Source organism: Anomaloglossus baeobatrachus, chromosome 3, assembly GCF_048569485.1.
Source record: "Anomaloglossus baeobatrachus isolate aAnoBae1 chromosome 3, aAnoBae1.hap1, whole genome shotgun sequence".
Taxonomy (NCBI): domain Eukaryota; kingdom Metazoa; phylum Chordata; class Amphibia; order Anura; family Aromobatidae; genus Anomaloglossus; species Anomaloglossus baeobatrachus.
Genome location: NC_134355.1, coordinates 501,987,049 through 502,007,549, shown reverse-complemented (window position 1 = coordinate 502,007,549; position 20,501 = coordinate 501,987,049). Strand labels below are relative to the sequence as shown.

At 42.2% G+C, this 20,501-nt stretch overlaps 1 protein-coding gene across 1 annotated transcript in view; it reads left to right on the top strand.

Annotated features, from left to right (window-relative positions):
- The window catches only part of LOC142296719 (uncharacterized), a 53,065-nt gene that overhangs the window by 17,357 nt on the left and 15,207 nt on the right, over positions 1 to 20,501 (top strand). Inside the window, exons 2-4 of the mRNA XM_075340663.1 lie at positions 3,807 to 4,172; positions 13,814 to 13,903; positions 16,518 to 16,589. Of these exons, the coding sequence (XP_075196778.1) occupies positions 3,815 to 4,172; positions 13,814 to 13,903; positions 16,518 to 16,589 (520 nt within the window). The 5' untranslated portion in view covers positions 3,807 to 3,814. The remainder of the gene's footprint in view (positions 1 to 3,806; positions 4,173 to 13,813; positions 13,904 to 16,517; positions 16,590 to 20,501) is intronic.

Here is a 20,501-nt window from a genome sequence, read left to right as displayed (position 1 = left end):
TTGGGGTCACGGAATTTGTGACGCACATCCGGCCACATTAGCGATGTTGCTGCGTGTGACACCGATGAGCGATTTTGCATCGTTGCAAAAACGTGCAAAATCACTCATCGGTGACATGGGGGTCCATTCTTGATTATCGGTACTGCAGCAGTAACGATGTAGTTCGTCGGTCCTGTGGCAGCACACATCGCTATGTGTGACACCGCAGGAACGAGGAACCTCACCTTACCTGCCTCCCGGCCGCTATGAGGAAGGAAGGAGGTGGGCGGGATGTTCCGGCCACTCATCTCCGCCCCTCCGCTTCTATTGGGCGGCCGCTTGGTGACGTCGCTGTGACGCCACACGGACCGCCCCCTTAGAAAGGAGGCAGTTCGCCGGTCACAGCAACGTCGCCGGGCAGGTAAGTATATGTGACGGGTCTGCGCGATGTTGTGCGGCACGGGCAGCGATTTGCCCGTGTCGCACAACAGATGGGGGCGGGTACCCACGCTAACGATATCGGGACCGATATCGCATCGTGTAAAGTAGCCTTAGGCAGCCAATTACAGAAGCCTTTCTGTCTGAACATTGTGAATGTTTACTGCGCCGTGATTGGCTGCAGCAACATTTACATATAAAATTAAGATAAGAAAATGGTGCCATGCGCCAAAAGGCTTCTCCAGGTCCAGAGTGCCTGCCTCCTCCTCTGTTTTTACACATCTCCACATCAGACAGCACCACAATACTATACAAAAGTAGAAATTGCTATTACATGTGCCAGTGTTCAGGGGCAGAAAATAAACAATAATGAACATTACTGACTTTTGGGGAAAGTGCTTCGGGGTTACTGAGCCCAAATGAACAAGCTAAGGCTCGTACCGAATTGATGAACCTTTACCGAATATGTTCACTCATCTCTAGTTGTGATCCCTGAAACAGTGATCATTCCGCCCCGATGATAACTGCATCAGTGCTCGTCGTTTTTCTATTACTTTGTCAACTACAAAGTACATTCTGCAGATCATTTCCATTCACCTTTAAATCTGAACGAATAATAATTTTAACTCAATGGGTTCTTATTCTTTCCATTTTTTAAACTTTTGAATAATGATGCAGCTCAGGCATTATGATGTGGTCATTTATTGATTTTGAAGATTGTAGGTTTCATAAATCATGATGGACTTCCTTGCGGAGCTACTAAGTGATGTAAAATAGAAAAGTTAGGTTCAAAAGATACATTAAAATGTTTAATTGGAAGGTAAGGTCATCAGAGTGAAGACATAGAAATGTGAATATTAGGGTATGCAGTCATTCCTAGGTAGATTAACTGTAGGAATCCTTCTTATTGGATCAGTAAGGAAGTAATATAAGGGCTGCTACCAGGAATTTCAGAGCTCCATCTATACTATATATATATATATATATATATATATATATATATATATATATATATATATATATATATATATATATACTGTATGTATACACAGTCATAGCCAAAAGTGTTAGCACCCTTGAAGTTGTTCCAGAAAATGAAGGAAGTATTTTCTTAAAGAGATGAATAATAATACACCCTCTACACCGCCCCTCTTCATAATATTTCTCCCACACTGCCCCATGTTTAATATCCCCCCACACACTGCCCCATGTATACTATCCCCTCACACACCTTGCCCCTCTGTATAATATCCCTCCACACATTTCCCCTATGTATAATATCCCCCCTCACAAACTGCCCCTCTGTAGAATGTCGCCCCAACACACTGCCCCTCTGTATAATATTCCCCACACACTGCCATTCTATAAAATATCCCCCCACACACTACATCTCTGAATAATATCACTCCCCCACACATTACCCCTCTGTATAATGTCCCCCATACACTGCCACTCTGTATAACATCCCCCCCACACATTGCCCCGCTGTATAATATCCCACACACACTACCCCTATGTATAATATCCCCCCACACACTGCCACTCTGTATAAAATCCCTATGTACTACAGCTCTGTATAATATCCATCCCACAAACTGCCCTATGTATAATATAACACCAGACACTGCCTCTCAGTATAATATCCTCACACACACACTGCACCTCTGTATAATATCTCACCACACATCCCTGGTATATATGTCCACATCCTAGTTTATTTGGACCCCACTCTGGTATATATGTCCTCATCCTGGGCCACTCCTGATATATCTGTCTTCATCCTGGTTTACTTGTCCCCTTCCTGGTATATTTGTCCTCATCCTGGTTTATTTGTTCCCTTCCTGGCATATATGTCCCCCACTGGGCTCATCCTGGTATATAAGTCCCCATCCTGGTATACATGTACCCTTCCTTGGCCCCCCTGGTATAAATGTCCCCTTATTTAGTCTCCCCAGATCCCATATCAGACAGCGTCCTCTCTGCGCTGCAATGCTTTTCAGCTGGATGTGCACCCTCGGAGGTACATCCAGCTGAACAGAGGCTGGGGTCAGCGGGTCTCCCCAACCTCCACCACCCCTGGCCTCTGCGATCGTCACACTGCTGTCTTTAGCTTCTTGATGCTGAGCTTACCATTCCCTCTCCACCTCAGCGTTACCCGTAGCAGTGTGATGAGGGTGCAGCATGATGACTTCATCACACTATTGAATGCTGGGCCACGGGATGACACACTCTGCTCTGCCCCACTGCCCCAGGCTTCACCACATGGCTAATTTGCATGTGATGCACTTGAAGTTCTTTGCATGCAAATTAGCTATGTGTAGTGCGCACTCAGTTAAAGATGGCAAAAGCGACATGACCGGCGACCTCTGCTGCAGCCTTATTTTCTGCAAGCTGCAGCTCAGACTGGGCGAAGTAAGTACCCTGGGCTCCCTCTTCACCGGGATGCAGGAGCATCTCCCAGGACAACGTGAAACCCAGTGCTGTGAAACAACCAGCAGAGCATTCATCCTGCAAAACGCTCTGCACCATAAGCAACATATACCGACTCTGCAGGAGAGCATGGCAGAACAATACAGAATGCTCTGCAGAACAGAATCATGGCAGATTTTTTGCTATATGTTTGTCATTTTAATAAACTGGATTAACTCATTTAGCCATTTTATGTGGATTAATTATGTGAGCTTACTTACGCTCATGTGATTGAATCTGCTATAAAACACCAGAACACAACTATTCTATGTGGTGGAAAAGCCTCAGGCCTAACAAACACAAGCACCAGATGTAGCCCCAATAGGCACAACATGCTGACCATACAAATGCTCCCTCTATTCTTCACTGTTAGTATCCACAGTACAGTGTAGTGAGGTATCATGCATTATGTCAGATGAGAAGGAAAAGTCATGTTTTTTTTTCCTGTCAAACCAACCATGTTAGTTAAATTTCACATTATCATATACAATATATAACATATACAAATTCAGTACCAACTTCTTAGATATTATTGCTTACTATAAGTGTTCATACTCTGGTGAGACTTTCTTTCCCTGCCATGCAGTTTTCTTTTTTTGTCTGCAGATTTAGAAGCAGCCTTTCAGACAGGGGTTTAATGGTAGGATTCGGTACATTTTCAGCATTACTGTAATTCTAACTCGTCACATTTGTCTACATCGGCCTATCTTCTCAGCACCATAAATCCTGCAGTACAATAAGCAGCCTAGTTGGAAATGTCAGGTTGGAGATCACAGACGGGATTGGCACAAAGACCTTGCATATTGTATGCACATTTTAAATCTAGTTTCCATAATACCATATTGTTAAGAGAAACCCAGAAAAATATAGGCGCCTGGTATGAATATGTATGAAAATGCATTTGTTCTCTTTTTTGACAGATACAAAAATGGGAAGTTTATCTTGGCCCACAGCTACTTTCATAACAGTTGTTGCTACAGTTTATTTGGAAGCAAAAACGACTCCGCCACCGAAGTACACTAAAAAGGTCTATAATATGGAGATTGCCAATGCTTTTGAGACTTCATTTGCACCACCAACAGAGGAAACTGTCTTCACCGAGTTATCTGAAACAAGTGACACCACCACTGAGCTGGCCACTTTACACCCTGATTTCAGAACCGCAACCACCCTATACCCTTTTGATAATTTCACTCTTGAAACAGCGGATTTCTTCTTTAACTGCTGTGACTGCTGTACTCCTATGGCTGGACCAAAGGGGGAAGCCGGACCCATGGGACTTCCAGGTAAATCAATATATATGAAATAAAAAGAAAATTATGCATACCATTAACCCTGTTTTCCTGACCAGGCCAAATTTTACAATTCTGACCAGTGTTCTTTTATGAAGTAATAACTCTGGAACGCTTCAACGGATCCCAGTGATTCTGAGGTTATTTTTTCAGTCAAATATTGCACTTCATGTTAGTGGTAAATTTTGGTCAATATCATTTGTGCTTATTTATGAACATATCAAAAATTTGACAAAAAATGTGAAAAATTTCACAATTTTCGAATCTTTCATTTTTATGCCCTTAAACCAGATTTAAGGTCAGATTTAAACCAGATTTATATTACACAAAATCATTAATCAAAAAACATTATCCACATGTCTACTTTACATAAGCACCATTTTTTAAACATTTTTTTTATTAGGACAATAGAAGGGTTAAACGTTTATCAGCAATTTCTCATTTTCAAACTATATTTACAAAATCCAATTTATGTATATCAGCTCACCGTGTACACGCTCACTCCTGGCCTCTCCCTGGAGCACGGACAGGCGCTGCCACAGCCCGATATTGGAAATAGAAGAAAGAAGGAACATCCAGCTCTTCAGGCGAGGAAAGCCATGGTCTTTATTTTAGCATGCAGACAACGGATGACATGACCAGCACAGCACTACGCATTTCAGGTGAAACAATCACCCTTAATCATGAACTCACCTGAAACGCGTAGTGCTGTGCTGGTCATGTCATCCGTTGTCTGCATGCTAAAATAAAGACCATGGCTTTCCTCGCCTGAAGAGCTGGATGTTCCTTCTTTCTTATATTTACATATATTTACAAAACCAATTTTTTTAGGGACCGCATTATATTTGAAATGAATTTAAAGGTACTATGTGACAGAAAATACCCAAATTGACACCATTTTATAGACTGCACCTTTCAAAGTGCTCAAAACAACATTCAAGAAGTTGAATAACCTTTTAGGTGCTTCACAGGAATTAAAGCAATATGGAAGATAAAAAATGAAAATGTTAATTTTTCCCGCAAAAATATTGCTTTAACCTTATTTTTTTCATTTTAAAAAGAACATGAGAAAATGAACCATAAATTTTGTTAAGAAATTTTTCCTGAGTACACCAATACCCGATATGTGGTGGAAAACTACAGTTTGGATGCATGGCAGGGCTCAGATGTTAAGGAGTGCTGTTTGATTTTTGGAATGGAAATTTAGCTGGAATTCATGAGTTGTGAAAATAGAAAAAAAGTACATTTTTACCACAAAAATGTTTTTAAACTCCAATTTTTTCATTTTCACAAGAGTAAAAGGAGAAAGTGGACCATACAATTTGTTCTGCAATTTTTCCTGAATAAAAGGATACCCCATATGTGGTAGAAAACTACTGTTTGGGTGCACGACAGGGCTCAGAAGGGAAGAAGTGCTATTTGATTTTGAAAAGCTAAACAGATAGTGGATGCCAATTCACATTTTATCTAAATAGTGGAGATTCTCACAAATGACCCCATTTGGGAAACTACACCCCTTAAGCTATCTTTCAAGATGTGAGGTGAGCACCTTGAAACCAGAGGTGCTTCATAGAAGTTTGTAACGTTTAGCCGAGAAAATGAAAAAATACATTTTTACCAAAAAATGTTGCTTTAACTTTTTTTTTTGCTTTTATTTTTTTATTTGCTTTAATTTTTTTCATTTTTACAAGGGTAACATTAAAAAACAGAGCACTCAGTTTGTTGTGCAATTTCTTCTGAGTATCCCTACTCCATATGTGGTGGAAAACTAGAGTTTGGGTACATGGTAGGGCTCGGAAGTGAAGGAATGTTGTCTAATTTTTGGAAGACAAAATTTTCTGGAATAGATAGCGTACGCTATGTCCTGTCTGCAGTACCCCTGATGTATCTAAACAGTGAAAAATCCCACAAGTGACCCTATTTTGGAAACTTGACCCCTTAGGGAACTTATCTAGAGGTGAGGTTAGCACTTTGAACCCACATATGCTTCACAATATTTTATAAGGTTGAGCAGTGAAACTTAAACATATACATTTTTACCACAAAAATGTTGCTTTAACCTCAATTTTTTCATTTTCACAAGGTTAACAGGAAAATGTGGACCATACAATTTATTGAGTAATTTCTCCTGAGAACAAGGATACCCCATATGTGGTGCAAAAACTACTGTTTGGGCGCATGGTAGGGGTCAGAGGGGAAGGAAAGCTATTTGAATTTTACAGCGCCATTTTGGCTTTAATAGATTGCGAATGCCATGTCACATTTGAAGGTCCCCTTACATGCCAAAACTGCAGAAACTGCCATCAAGTTAACCAATGCTGGAAAATACACCTCTCAAAAAAAATCATGTAGGAGTGTATTGAGGATTTTAATCATCAGGTGACTAAAGGAATTGTATAACATTGGGCTAGGAAAATAATAATTACCATTTTTCCACTAAAATGTTGCTTTGGCCCCAAAGTTTTAATTTCCAGAAAGGGTAAGAGTGGAAATAGACTATACAGATTGTTACCCAATTTCTCTTGAGTTTGCCAATACACCATATGTGTTCAAAAACTACTTTTGAGGCACAGTAGGAGAATCACCAGTTCAGTATTAGTTGGAAAGGTTTGGGGCTAAAACAACATTTTAGTGAAAAAAATGTAACTATTCTTTTACTCTGCCATATAATTTTATACCATTGAGTGGAGAGTAAAAGAATAGTTACATTTTTTATACTAAAATGTTGTTTTAGCCTCCAATTTTTCATTTTTAGAAAGTATTTTAAGAAGAAAATAGACTACAGAGTTTGTTGTGTAAGTTTTCCTGAGTGAGCCAATACTCTCCATGTAATTGGGAACTACATTTGAGGTACAGTGCAAAGCTGAGAAGTGAAGGCACGCCATATTGAACTTTAGAATTTGCTGGAATGATTTGGCTTGTCACATTGGCAGAGCATCTGAAGTGCCAGAGCAGCAAACCCTGTGGCGACCAGAGCCTCAGGGGTGCCACACTTCTCCAGTGATTGCTCTCTTGGTATGATGTGCCCAAAGTAGGCAAGTACAATAAAATCTGAAAATGTGCCTGGTCAGGAAGGGAAGTGGGTGGTTGAGGTACCCATCCAAATGAATGGGTACTGTAACTAAATTTTTTATTTCTGTTTTTCCTCTGATGGATCTGAATACGTGAGATAAAAATGCTAATGTGAACACAGCCTAACCACAGCAAGTTCTTTTTGATTTGAATAATCTTTGAAACATTGCTTGATACCTTTGGACCATTGTGAACTCTTATTGATTGAAGAATGCTTGTTAAAGTGAACCTGTCAGGTGCAATATGCACCCAGAACCACGAGCAGTTCCCAGTGCATATTGCTAATCCCTGCCTAACAGTCCCTGTATCTAGCAGCATGCATAAAGAGATTTTTAGAAAAAGTATTTCTAAAGATTCTTTATATTATGTAAATGAGGCCAGCGACTATTCGCAAAGGCCCTAGTTCCCTTGGCTAGTCGTCCCTCTTAGTAAGTTGGCACGCCAACAGGGGAGTGCTAACATGCTAATGAATGTGCAGTTTCAAGGCATGGTCACCCTTACCTCTCTGCTGGTTTTCGGCTCAATGTGCATGATCAGAGCGTCCCTGGACTTTCAGTCATGCGCACTACACCACTTTGAAGCCGTGACCCGTACACCCGGCTTCATAGTGCGTATTACTGGAAGTCTGGGACTTTTGATTAAGTGCACTGAGCCTAAATTCAGGGTCTGATGCAGTGGCAGCAAAGATCGACCATGCCTCTGATGCTGCGCATTCATTAACATGTTAGCATGCCCACAGGAGTGTGCTTACATGCAAAGGGGGCCGACTAGCCAAGGGAACTAACACCTTTGCGACGAGTCCCTTACTTTTTTGTCATGTGATAAAAGATCTTTAGAAATCATTTTTCTAAAGATCCGTTTATCTATGCTACTACATACAAGGACGGTTAGGCAGGGATTAGCAATATGCACCCAAAACTGCTTGTGGTTCTGGGTGCATATTACCCCTGACAGGTTCCCTTTAACTGTGAATGATTAACCATACAAGGAATAACATAATCATGGTGTACAAGAAAAGCAATTCAATGACAAGTTAGCTTTGCTGCATGTGTAACTCTTCAGCAAAGATATTACACGTATAACCTATGTCCACATTCACTAATATATTCCCTTTTTCCTTTCATATAGTTCCTATAATGAAAGAAGTGCATCTTCTAGGAGTAAAAACTAATATTAAAGTTCAATTGATTATTACAAAGATGATGCATTTTCTTGGGGATATATTCTTCAGATTACTCATGATGTATAATTACTTTTCACTTTTTTCTGTTGCTTATTGACTGATAATTCAGATTGTGTTTTGCTTTCCATTATTGCTCTAGTTCTGAAACAAAAGAGGGAAAAATACTCATAGATTTTTATTGGATCCACAAATCACTTGGAGAGAAGCAGCATTTGAAACACAGTGTTCTCAGGCCAGGCAAGATCTGAAGTCTGGTATATCGTAAACTATAGGGCAGCCTAATAAAAGTAAAGACTTTGTTCTTTCAGTTCATCGAAAATTACTAGTCGCTTATTTGTTTTTTTTCCCCCACAGTTTTATTGGTTGTTACATCTTTGGTTGTGAACTATTTATGGAGTAATATTGAGACCATTTAAAGTGTTTTTCCACTGTATAAAAGGTTGTGGGATCCCTCTTATATAATGACTAACTCTGTAAAATGGCTTATTACTGAACTTATTAGATTTGCACTAGGCAGAGTACATTTGTGTTATTAGAATTCTAAATTCAGTACATGTGCCTGTATGCAACACGTTTGGCTACAGAAATGCTTGAACATACAGTGTTTTGAAAAAGTATTCATACCCCATGAACTTTTACACAATTTTTTATGTTACACCCACAAACCTAAATGTATTTTTTGGGGATTTTATGTGATATACCAAACAAAGTGGTAAGTTATTCTAAATATTTTAAAAATAGAAATGTGAAAATGTTGGCGTGCATTTGTATTCAGCCCCCTAAGTCAATATTTTGTAATACCGCCTTTCGCTATTACTGATGCAAGTCTTTTGGAATATGTGTCTACCAGCTTTACACATCTAGAGGATGACATTTTTGGTCATTTTTCTTTGCAAAATAGCTGTAGTTCAGTGAGTTTGGATGGAGAGCACCTGTGAAGAGTAATTTTCAAGTTGTGCCACAAATTCTCAATGGGATTTTGCTCTGGACTGTGACACACATGAATATGCTTCGATCTAAACTATTCCACTGTAGAACCTGCAGTATGGTTACAGTCGTTGTCCTACTGGAAGATTAACCTATTGTTACGTCACCACCGGAGTCCGCTCCAGCGACTTCTACTCCGATCGCCAGGCGACACCGTGTTCCTGCCATGGATGGTGCTGGTGATGGGAGAGGAGTCAATGCCAGCGGCACCGGTGGGCGCAGGCTCCGCTCATCCACTGGGCTGTTATCTTGGGATCTGCAATACCACTGGCTGACTATAGGTGACATGTGTCTTCCAGCTGAAGTTACCATCATTCAAGTACAGCCAATGGGAAGACACCACACCCTTCTTAATTCCCCTCCTGTCTGATGACCACTGTCAGAGTTACTTCTAATATTCTGGCTCCTGTTCTGTTTTGTGATTCTGGTAATCTGACTTTTGCTTGTGTACCGCCCTGGCCGGGCCAAGCTGCTCGAGGTCCAGGCTCGGGTTGTCGGTGGCTCGAGTGCCTCCAGCCTGGGGGCCACGTTGCTCTGTTAGGGGGAGGCAGAGGGGTGGTGGTGTGGGATGAGGTTCGCAGCCGGGGGCCGCGTTGTCGTTGGACTGGTCGTGACGCCACCCACAGGTCGTGGTGACGGGATGCACCACCGCTGCGGCGGGAGAGAATGGGGCTCCCGGGATCGGTGTTGAGAGCGCAGCCTGGATGTTAGCCCCTCCGTGGGTAGGAGCGGTTTGTCCCGGGGCCCGGTGGGACGGGCGAAGATGTCGGGGTGCAGGGCGCTGTGTTGCGGTGCGATGTCGTGCCCGGATGGCACTGGTGTACTCACTATTAATTCATACTCAGAGTCACTGGTAAACCAAAGCTCGGGTATGGTCGGGTCCCGCAGCCGGCTGCTTGTGTCCCTCAGTTGCCCGCAGGCGCTGGCCCGTCGGATGTTTGGCCCTTGGCGGTGGCTCTCACCCAGTATCGGTGGGCTGTTGCCTTCTTTCGGGACTTTGGGTGAGGATAAACCCGTGAGGTCCAGACTGCAATCAGTGAATTTGCCTAAACTCAGTGGCTTCCAAGCTAGGATGGGGTCTGAGTACCCGGTTACTGGTGCTCCGATTAGCTGTTGACTCCCCGGTTCAGGTCCGGCGGACTCCAACCCTGGCCCGGTCCCTACGGTTCCGCCGGTCGCTATACTGGTACTCCTGCAGGCGGCCACCACCGTCTGCCTGCCTGACGTTACGGTAATCCGAGGCTCCAACCCGGGTCCCAGACAGCTTTCCTCCTCCACACCTCCTGTCAACTCCAACTCTCCAACTCCACTCTCTACTACCCCCTGACCGACTGTTTTGTATTTCCTGCCTCAGGACAGTAGTCTCCTCGGTGGGCGTGCCTTTCCGCCTGATTCCGCCCACCTGGTGTGCCCTACTGGCCCTGAGGGAGGCATCAGGTCTCCCTTTCGGGTGAAGGATGTGTCCTCACAATGGATGGGGGTGTGTGTTGTGTGGTGGGTGTTGTTACCTGTGACCCCTGGGGTCTAGGGAGTCACACTTGTGTTCTGACTACCTCTCCTGCCTGCTGTTTTTGTACCTTGCTGCCCAATCCGGTTTTGACCTCTGCTTGTTTCTGATTATGTCCTTGCCTACCGATTCTGTCAACCAATCCTGGTTTGACCCTGCCTGTCGACTACTGTCTTGGACTGCTGTCTTCTACAGGTAGTGATCTCCAGGGCCTGTTTAATTCCAAATCCCTGTATAGGGGTTAAAGGGTTTCAGGGTTCTGAGGGTCCTGCTTGGTGAGTGTCTTCCCTCTCTCCTGTCCATTACAGCCCATCTGAGTCTATGGATCCAGGCAGGCGTTACACTTATGCCCCAGTCTCAAGTCTTTCACAGCCTCTAACAGGTTTTCCTCCAGTATTGCCCTGTATTTAGCTCCATCCATCTTCCCATAAGGTCTGACTAGCTTTCTGTCCCTGCTTAGGAAAAGCATTCCCACAGCATGATGCTGCCATCACGTTTGATGGTGGGAATGGTGTTCTCAGGGTGATGTGCAGTAATAGTTTTCTACCAAACACATCATTTTGCATTTATCTCAAAATGTTCTACTTTGGTACTTGACCAGAGTACCTTCTTCCAGATGCTAGCTGTGTCCGCTTTTGGGAGATAATTGGTTGGCTTCAATTCACAATAGATGGTTGTTCATTTACACTAAAATTGGTAGAATCACTGACTGTTATCTAATGTGCATGTTGGTATTAATAATAACCTTGATCGGGTGAATTTTAATGCTACAGGTCAAACTTTGGCAAGGCAGTTGCAAAATTTAATGTTTCTTTTGCCCCAATGCAAAACCACAGGTCTCCCAACTGTCATGGGTCTTTCATTATATTTGTATTTTCATTTGGACCAAAAAAAAATTTTGGACCACCTGCCTCTAGGATCCAGGAATGACTGCAGCCAAATTACTATTATTATGGCTTTGATCTTATGGCTTTAACCTCTGGTGGTGAGTGCCAGGGAAGAAGTAGCAAACCACTCTACCTTGTTCAGTCTCGCTACAACTATGAAATGGACCATGTTATAGTACTGCAAAGACTTTATGTTTTATAGTATAGTAGTAGCACTGCACTGGTCACAAAAAAGCATGCAAGGCATAAGTTAAAGATATATCATATATACAACCTGTACAGCTTCACAAGATCCCAATGGCATAAGATCCACTGGACCTTTAAAGCACCACTCCAGTGTCTTTTTTTTACTTTACTGAACCATTTAATGGTAGAGTTGGAAGGGACCTCAAGGGCCACTGCGTCCAACCCCCTGTCAGTGCAGGTTTTCCTAAATTATCCCAGATATATGTTTATCCAGCTACCGCATCAAGATTTCCATTAATGGAGAGCTCCCTACCTTTCTTGGTAGCCTGTTCCACTCTCTGACTGCCCTCACTGTCAGAAAGTTTTTCCTAATGTCTAATCTGAATCTCTTTCCTTTTAGTTTCATCCCATTGTTTAAAGATAATACCTACGCTCTGCCTCACTAGAGCCGGAGTGGTATCACTAATGCATGCCCTGCCCTTAGTAAAATACTTACCAGCCACCATCTTCTGTTCTCAGTACCACTCGGGTCTTCTGCTGGCTGTCACCTGTCGGCTTGCTCTAGTGTTTGTTGGGTGAGCCAGAGGTGAGTTTTTTATGTAAGTCTATGAGAGCCAGAACAAGACTAATAGACTTACATTGTGAGCTTGTGACCACTAGCTCTCACTTCTGGTTAATCAGAAGCTGCATTTAAAATTATTCCTATATAAGGGCCCATTTACGCAATAGCATCCCAGAAAAACTTAGCTATAACCCTATCAAAGAGAAGACTTTTTGTAAAAATGTAAAGATTTATTGAGTTCAGAAAATTCACATACCTAAATGTACATTAAAAAAGTTGAGTAGGATAATGCAGGACAAATGACCGATCCTATGGTACAGGTGTAGATGAATAATTTACATAGCCAAACCATAGTGATAGCTGGGGCCTCTGCAAATTTGTGTCAGCGAAGAAGCATATTTCTATATTCACTGTATTGTGGGGTTATTCCCCCTAGAAGCATCGCTCTGTAATATGATTTCATATGACAATTTATTTTCTGCCTGAATCTGAATGAATGAAATAAATCCTCCATATGACTCCTTATAAAATGGAAGGCATACAAAGGTACAGTCACTAATAACAGTCATTAGAAGTCATTATAGCTTTACGTATACCCTAAATTAGAAATGCACCTAACGTACTCCTTCCCATTTCTTCCTCTCTGCTAATGAGCCTAAGCATCATTGTTATAATTCCTACATCAAGACAAAGTAACAGCTATGAGAATCTGGGCATTTACATTGTGCCTGGGGGCAAAAGCGCAGAGTGCTGAGCGAGTTATAATACTAACGTTGCGTGGCAGCCATCAAGTTGGCAGCTTCTACATCTACATTCCTAATTGCATAAGGATTAGGAATATATGGAATGTCATTATTAGTCACACAATTACTGTGATTTGCTTAGTACAATTGACAATTTGCAATGCCGGAGCTACACTTATAATTGATCTTAACAAACCTTTTATCAAAAATGCAAAACTCTATTCGGAGGTGTTCTGAGAGCGGGATTCTTCAAGGTGACTGCTATTTGTTTCTTGATCTTGCTTTTGGAAGGTGATTTTGACTATGTATTGATTTCATTCCACTGGATCAAATGCCATTAATAGTGCCTGTGAACTGTCAGATGATTTTCCATCATTGAAAACCGCTATGTTAATTTTAATCCAAGCGCGTCTTTTCATTCTATTGGTAGTGTCAGCAAAATAAATTGCACTTTCTTTAATGAAAAAAAAGAGTCTATCAGATATATTTAACACTCTGTATTTTACAGGTCCCAAAGGAGACACTGGGGACATAGGATTGCCAGGACCACATGGAGCTACCGGTCCCTCGGGTCCAAAGGGCTTTAAAGGAGACAAAGGTGTATGAAAATTACATTATATTGATTTAATTCCAATTTAATGGAGGAGAAAAATGAGATAAAAATTAAGGTTCTTGCAATGTGACAAGTTAGGAAACCACAAAAACACAACCTGCTCATCTTTCAACCAGTACCACTTTTTATGGTGTACCTCTGTTAAAAGACTACACAATGCTCTTGAAGCTTTAAAGATAAGGGCAATTTCACAAATTAAAGGGAACCTGTAAGGTGCAAGATGCACCCATAACTACGAGCAGTTCTGGGGGTATAATGCTAATCCCTGCCTAACTGTCCCTGTATACACTAGCATAGATAAAGAGATCTTTAGAAAAAGTATTTCTAAAGAATCTTTATACTATGCTAATGACGACAGTGACTAGTTTTAAGGGCGTTAGTTGCCTTGGCTAGTCGGCACTCTTGCATGTTGGCAAACCCACAGGGATGTGCTAACATGCTAATGAATGCGCAGCGTCATAGGCATGGTCTGCTAACCTCTACTGCCACCGCTGGTTTTTGTCTCAGTGTGTATGATCAGAATGTCACCGGACTTTCAGTCATGCACACTACACCAGTTTGAAGCTGGTTGCGTACACCCAGCTTCATACTGCGCATGACTGCAAGTCCGGGACTTCCAATCATGTGCACTGAGCAGAAATCAAGTGTCTGATGCGGTGGCAGCAGACATCGGTGAGTGCGACCATACCTCTGATGCTGCGCTTTCATTAGCATGTTAGCTTGCCCACATATGCTTCATTAGCATATGATAAAAGATCTTTAGAAATACTTTTTCTAAAGATATGTTTATCTTTGCTACTTCATACAGGTATGGTTAGGCAGGGATTAGCAATATGTACCCAGAATTGCTCGTGGTTATGGGTGCATCTTATCCCTGACAGGTTCCCAAAAAACATGAATGATTAACCATACAAGGAATAATGGAATCATTGTGTACAAGAAAAGCAATGCAATGATGCCTGCCTAACCGTCCCTGTATCTAGTAGCATAGATAAAGAGATCTTTAGAAAAAGTATTTCTAAAGATCTTTTATCATATGCTAATGAGCAAAGGGACTAGTCCAAAGGGCGTTATTTTCCTTGGCTAATCGGCCCCCTTAGCATGTAAGCAGGCTCCTATGGGCATTCTAATATGCTAATGAATGCGCAGCGTCAAAAGCATGGTCGATCTCACCATCACCACTCTCTGCTGACACAGCACCTAACGCTGGATTTCTGCTCAGTGTGCATGATCAGAAGTCCCGGACTTTCAGTCATGCATATTATGAAACTGGGTGTACGTGTCCCAGCTTCAAACTTGTGTAGTGCGCATGACCAGAAGTCCGGTGACAGTTCTGATCATGCGAACTGAGCCGAAAACCAGCAATGGCAGCAGAGGTGAGTCCGACCATGCCTCTGATGCTGCGCATTCAGTAGCATGTTAGCACGCTCCTGCGGGCGTGCTAATATGCTAAGGGGGCCGACTAGCCAAAGGAACTAATGCCTTGTGACTAATCCCTGCACTCATTAGCATATTATAAAGAATCTTTAGAAATACTTTTTCTAAAGATCTCTTTATATATGCTACTAGATACAGGGAGAGTTAGGCAGGGATTAGAAATATGCACCCAGAACTGCTCATGGAACTGGATGCATATTGCACCTGACAAGTTCAATTCACTGCCTTTTTTACTCAAAAAATGCTTATAATTTTAACTAAATCCCAATGATATAGAATGCGTAAACTGTAAGTTTGGCAGTGAGCTCATCTAATGGCTTAAAATTCTAAAGGCTCTCCATAAACATTAGATGAAATTTGGCCGATCCTGTCAATTGTGATGGATTAGTTGACCACCTGATATTTCCTGACTCAACCCCTACAGATAATGTCAAGGGAGAGAAGGGTTCTGGCCACTGGCATTTCAAAGGATGATATATTTGTGAGATAGATGGAACACAATTAGGTGGGGAGGGTCACTTAAATGTTTGGAAATTGTCAAGGTTTCATCAAGAGCCTATACGTGGTTTGATCACTCATTCTCTGCTGACAGACTTCAACTGAATGGAACTTTGCTGCTGTACCAAGGACACTCACTAATCAAAGTATAAAGTTGTGCTATATGGAGCAATGTAACAATGAAGAGGTTGGGAGGAACCCTACCTGGTGGTCCCTACAGATGGCTGATTGACTGAGAGCTGGACCCCCTACCGGATTAATATTGATAACCAAAAGAAAAAAAAATGAGTAAACAAACATGTTGGTGGTGCCTATTGCAACAATCCGGTTCCAGTTTTGATCTTCTAAGGGCCAATTTTAAAATAAAATATGGAATCTTATTTTTTCTTAAAGCGCTTCTTCTCATGAGACTCAAGCTTATTGCATTTTATACCCTTTTGTCTTGTCCTCCTGTAATAACAGAACATTTGTAGTAATATGTTAATAACTGGCGATATGTGCGGCCTGATCAGCTTAGCGTTAGTTGTATATATTCATAGTGTTCGGCTTCCTTAAACATAACTGTGTTTTCGGCAGAACTGTTCTCACATTTTCCCTTTATGCCGTCGTTGGGGGATAGAGTTCTTTGCTGTGTGACAATGTTAATGCAGATGTTTATATGTAGGTGAGAAAGGTGAACACGGTGACCAAGGAGCTGGTGGGATTCCCGGATTCCCAGGAAAGCCTGGAGAAGCAGGTAATGATAATGAATGATGCACAATTATGTTTGTCTGTTTCTCATTCTACATCTCTTGTAATGAAACTCTGCTCCGCTGACCTCTGCTCAAATTGATTCTGCTGAAGGAGAAACAATCTCCTCCGAGATCTGTCAGATACATACATACTGCAGGTAGCAGACAGGCATACATTGATAGTCGCCTGTGTGACTGGAGAGCAAACTTGTGCTTCTGCTTAAGAAATGCTGTTTCAATAATTGATTTAACCTATTAGCTGCCGGGGAAGGCCCTAAACAGATTGTTACACTTGTTCCCTCTGGCCAAGATTGCGGTGTGTGTTCTTGATAACTGTATAGCAATTATAGAAACACAGATGCTGTTCGAGTCTGGTGCTAAATTTTGTGGTATTTAAATACATTTTAATTACTGCAGTCCTACAGAATGTGTACACTCATCACTGGAGGAACAGGACACACTTTAATAACATGTACGCTTCACTGCCAAGTGGAAAATTCTAATTTGGGAAAGTTATGGTGAATTGACGGAATAAATTCTTGTTTAATGTTGCTAGGAAGAATTGCTGAAAGTTTCTACATAGCTGTTGGAAGCAGAGGTAGACGATGTGTAATTGTATCTGAGCCTTATCAATAGAGGCAGAAAATAACTTCTCTGCTTATCTTTTAATATGGATGACATCACCAAAAGCTAGTCCCCCAACGTGACCCATCTTAACCATGAGATGTTGATTTATGGCTGGCGCATCTTGGACGTTAGTATTTTGATAATGCAATCATTATGACTGAACTAATGTTTTTTTTCTTTAAAGGGAATCTGTCAGTATGTTTTTGCTATGAAAGCTGGAGACAGCATGCTGCAAGGGTTAAAACATAGAATTCAGAACTGCCTGTTTTGTCAAGGTCCAATCTAATAATAAATAATAATAATCTTTATTTCTATAGCGCCAACATATTCCGCAGCGCTTTACAATTCAGCCTGTTTATTTACTATATTTGTTTAAGCAACAGGACTTCCCATTGCTCTGACTACAATGTCAGTCATTCAGCAGTCCGGCATGCCCCCTCCACTGATTGACACCTCACTGTCAATGCTTAAACCGCACCAATCACCAGGATTTTCCGATATAACCCAAAGCTAGTGCTATACTGGTGCTATCATGCTGATCTATGGGTTTTGAAACACAAGCAAGTAAAGCTTGTAAAATGAACAGTTTTTGATTGACAGCAGCTGCAGCAACTAATAGGGTTTGGTACTGATTCCCACCCCCCTGCTTGTTGTTCCTCCCCCTGTTATTTATGCAAATTTTAATATAGAAGCATTTTACTTATGATGGCAAGAAGGACCTTGCTGACATCATACCCATGTGGCCAGAAGGGTCGGGGCCTCAGCCAACATAGCTGATACCAGGAAGCAACATTGTTTTTCAGGTTGCTGAGGCCCCACCCCTTCTAGTCACATGGGTATGACATCAGCACAGGTCCTTCTAGTCAGTTACTAAAATGATTCTATAATATACAGTTAGGTCCAGAAATATTTGGACAGTGACACAAGTTTTGTTATTTTAGCTGTTTACAAAAACATGTTCAGAAATACAATTATATATATATATATATATAATATGGGCTGAAAGTGCACACTCCCAGCTGCAATATGAGAGTTTTCACATCCAAATCGGAGAAAGGGTTTAGGAATCATAGCTCTGTAATGCATAGCCACCTCTTTTTCAAGGGACCAAAAGTAATTGGACAAGGGACTCTAAGGGCTGCAATTAACTCTAAAGGCGTCTCCCTCGTTAACCTGTAATCAATGAAGTAGTTAAAAGGTCTGGGGTTGATTACAGGTGTGTGGTTTTGCATTTGGAAGTTGTTGCTGTGACCAGACAACATGCGGTCTAAGGAACTCTCAATTGAGGTGAAGCAGAACATCCTGAGGCTGAAAAAAAAGAAAAAATCCATCAGGGAGATGGCAGACATGCTTGGAGTAGCAAAATCAACAGTCGGGTACATTCTGAGAAAAAAGGAATTGACTGGTGAGCTTGGGAACTCAAAAAGGCCTGGGCGTCCACGGATGACAACAGTGGTGGATGATCGCCGCATACTTTCTTTGGTGAAGAAGAACCCGTTCACAACATCAACTGAAGTCCAGAACACTCTCAGTGAAGTAGGTGTATCTGTCTCTAAGTCAACAGTAAAGAGAAGACTCCATGAAAGTAAATACAAAGGGTTCACATCTAGATGCAAACCATTCATCAATTCCAAAAATAGACAGGCCAGAGTTAAATTTGCTGAAAAACACCTCATGAAGCCAGCTCAGTTCTGGAAAAGTATTCTATGGACAGATGAGACAAAGATCAACCTGTACCAGAATGATGGGAAGAAAAAAGTTTGGAGAAGAAAGGGAACGGCACATGATCCAAGGCACACCACATCCTCTGTAAAACATGGTGGAGGCAACGTGATGGCATGGGCATACATGGCTTTCAATGGCACTGGGTCACTTGTGTTTATTGATGACATAACAGCAGACAAGAGTAGCCGGATGAATTCTGAAGTGTACCGGGATATACTTTCAGCCAAGATTCAGCCAAATGCCGCAAAGTTGATCGGACGGCGCTTCATAGTACAGATGGACAATGACCCCAAGCATACAGCCAAAGCTACCCAGGAGTTCATGAGTGAAAAAAAGTGGAACATTCTGCAATGGCCAAGTCTCATCACCAGATCTTAACCCAATTGAGCATGCATTTCACTTGCTCAAATCCAGACTTAAGACGGAAAGACCCACAAACAAGCAAGGCTGCGGCTGTAAAGGCCTGGCAAAGCATTAAGAAGGAGGAAACCCAGCATTTGGTGATGTCCATGGGTTCCAGACTTAAGGCAGTGATTGCCTCCAAAGGATTCGCAACAAAATATTGAAAATAAAAATATTTTGTTTGGGTTTGGTTTATTTGTCCAATTACTTTTGACCTCCTAAAATGTGGAGTGTTTGTAAAGAAATGTGTACAATTCCTACAATTTCTATCAGATATTTTTGTTCAAACCTTCAAATTAAACGTTACAATCTGCACTTGAATTCTGTTGTAGAGATTTCATTTCAAATCCAATGTGGTGGCATGCAGAGCCCAACTCGCGAAAATTGTGTTACTGTCCAAATATTTCTGGACCTAACTGTAATTAACATAAATAATGGGGAGGAACAACAGGCAAGGGGGCAAAAATCACTATGAATATGTAGCACCCAGGGGGCAGGGTAAGTCAGGCACAGGTTTCGTACCTGTTTTACTCGTCACCGAGCCACTGTGGTGGTCTGGGATGTCACAGTGGCCTGCATGGCTTCGTGCCCCGAGGTGTACACCAATAAGGAGGGAGGATGATGGGGGTTGAAATAGGAGGATTGTCATGATGCCACTTGTGGTACGTGGCCAGAGATTAGCCACCGCTGCTGTCGCTGTCCTCCGGGGTAGATGGTAATAGCAGCCGAAGATGGTATCGCTCCCCACAGGTGGAGCAGGCCCCGGGAGGGATGATGAGGGGAGTAGTGATGGCGATGGCCTTTGGCGCCGAGGAAGCAATCAAGCTCTCCCCTTGGCAACCGCATGAACAACTCCCATGTCCCACCAGAGCACTGGTAAGACACGTCTCCTCCTGCACTCTCCTGCCGGAGAACCTCCTCTAACTGTTGTGTTGGCTCCTAACTTCCCCTAAGTGGCTGATCCTCCCTGGTTCCATGTCACTAGTGGTGGCTACCTCCATGTTAGGAGACTGTCTTAATACCCTACCCTAGCCCAGTCCCCATTGGGGAGGGCACCCTGGTTGTGTGTTTGAATATGTAAGTAGTGAAACTGGTACCGACCTCCTCCGGATCCGGGTTAAGCACTACACCTTAAATGAGGTGCAGTACTCTGTGGCGACTGA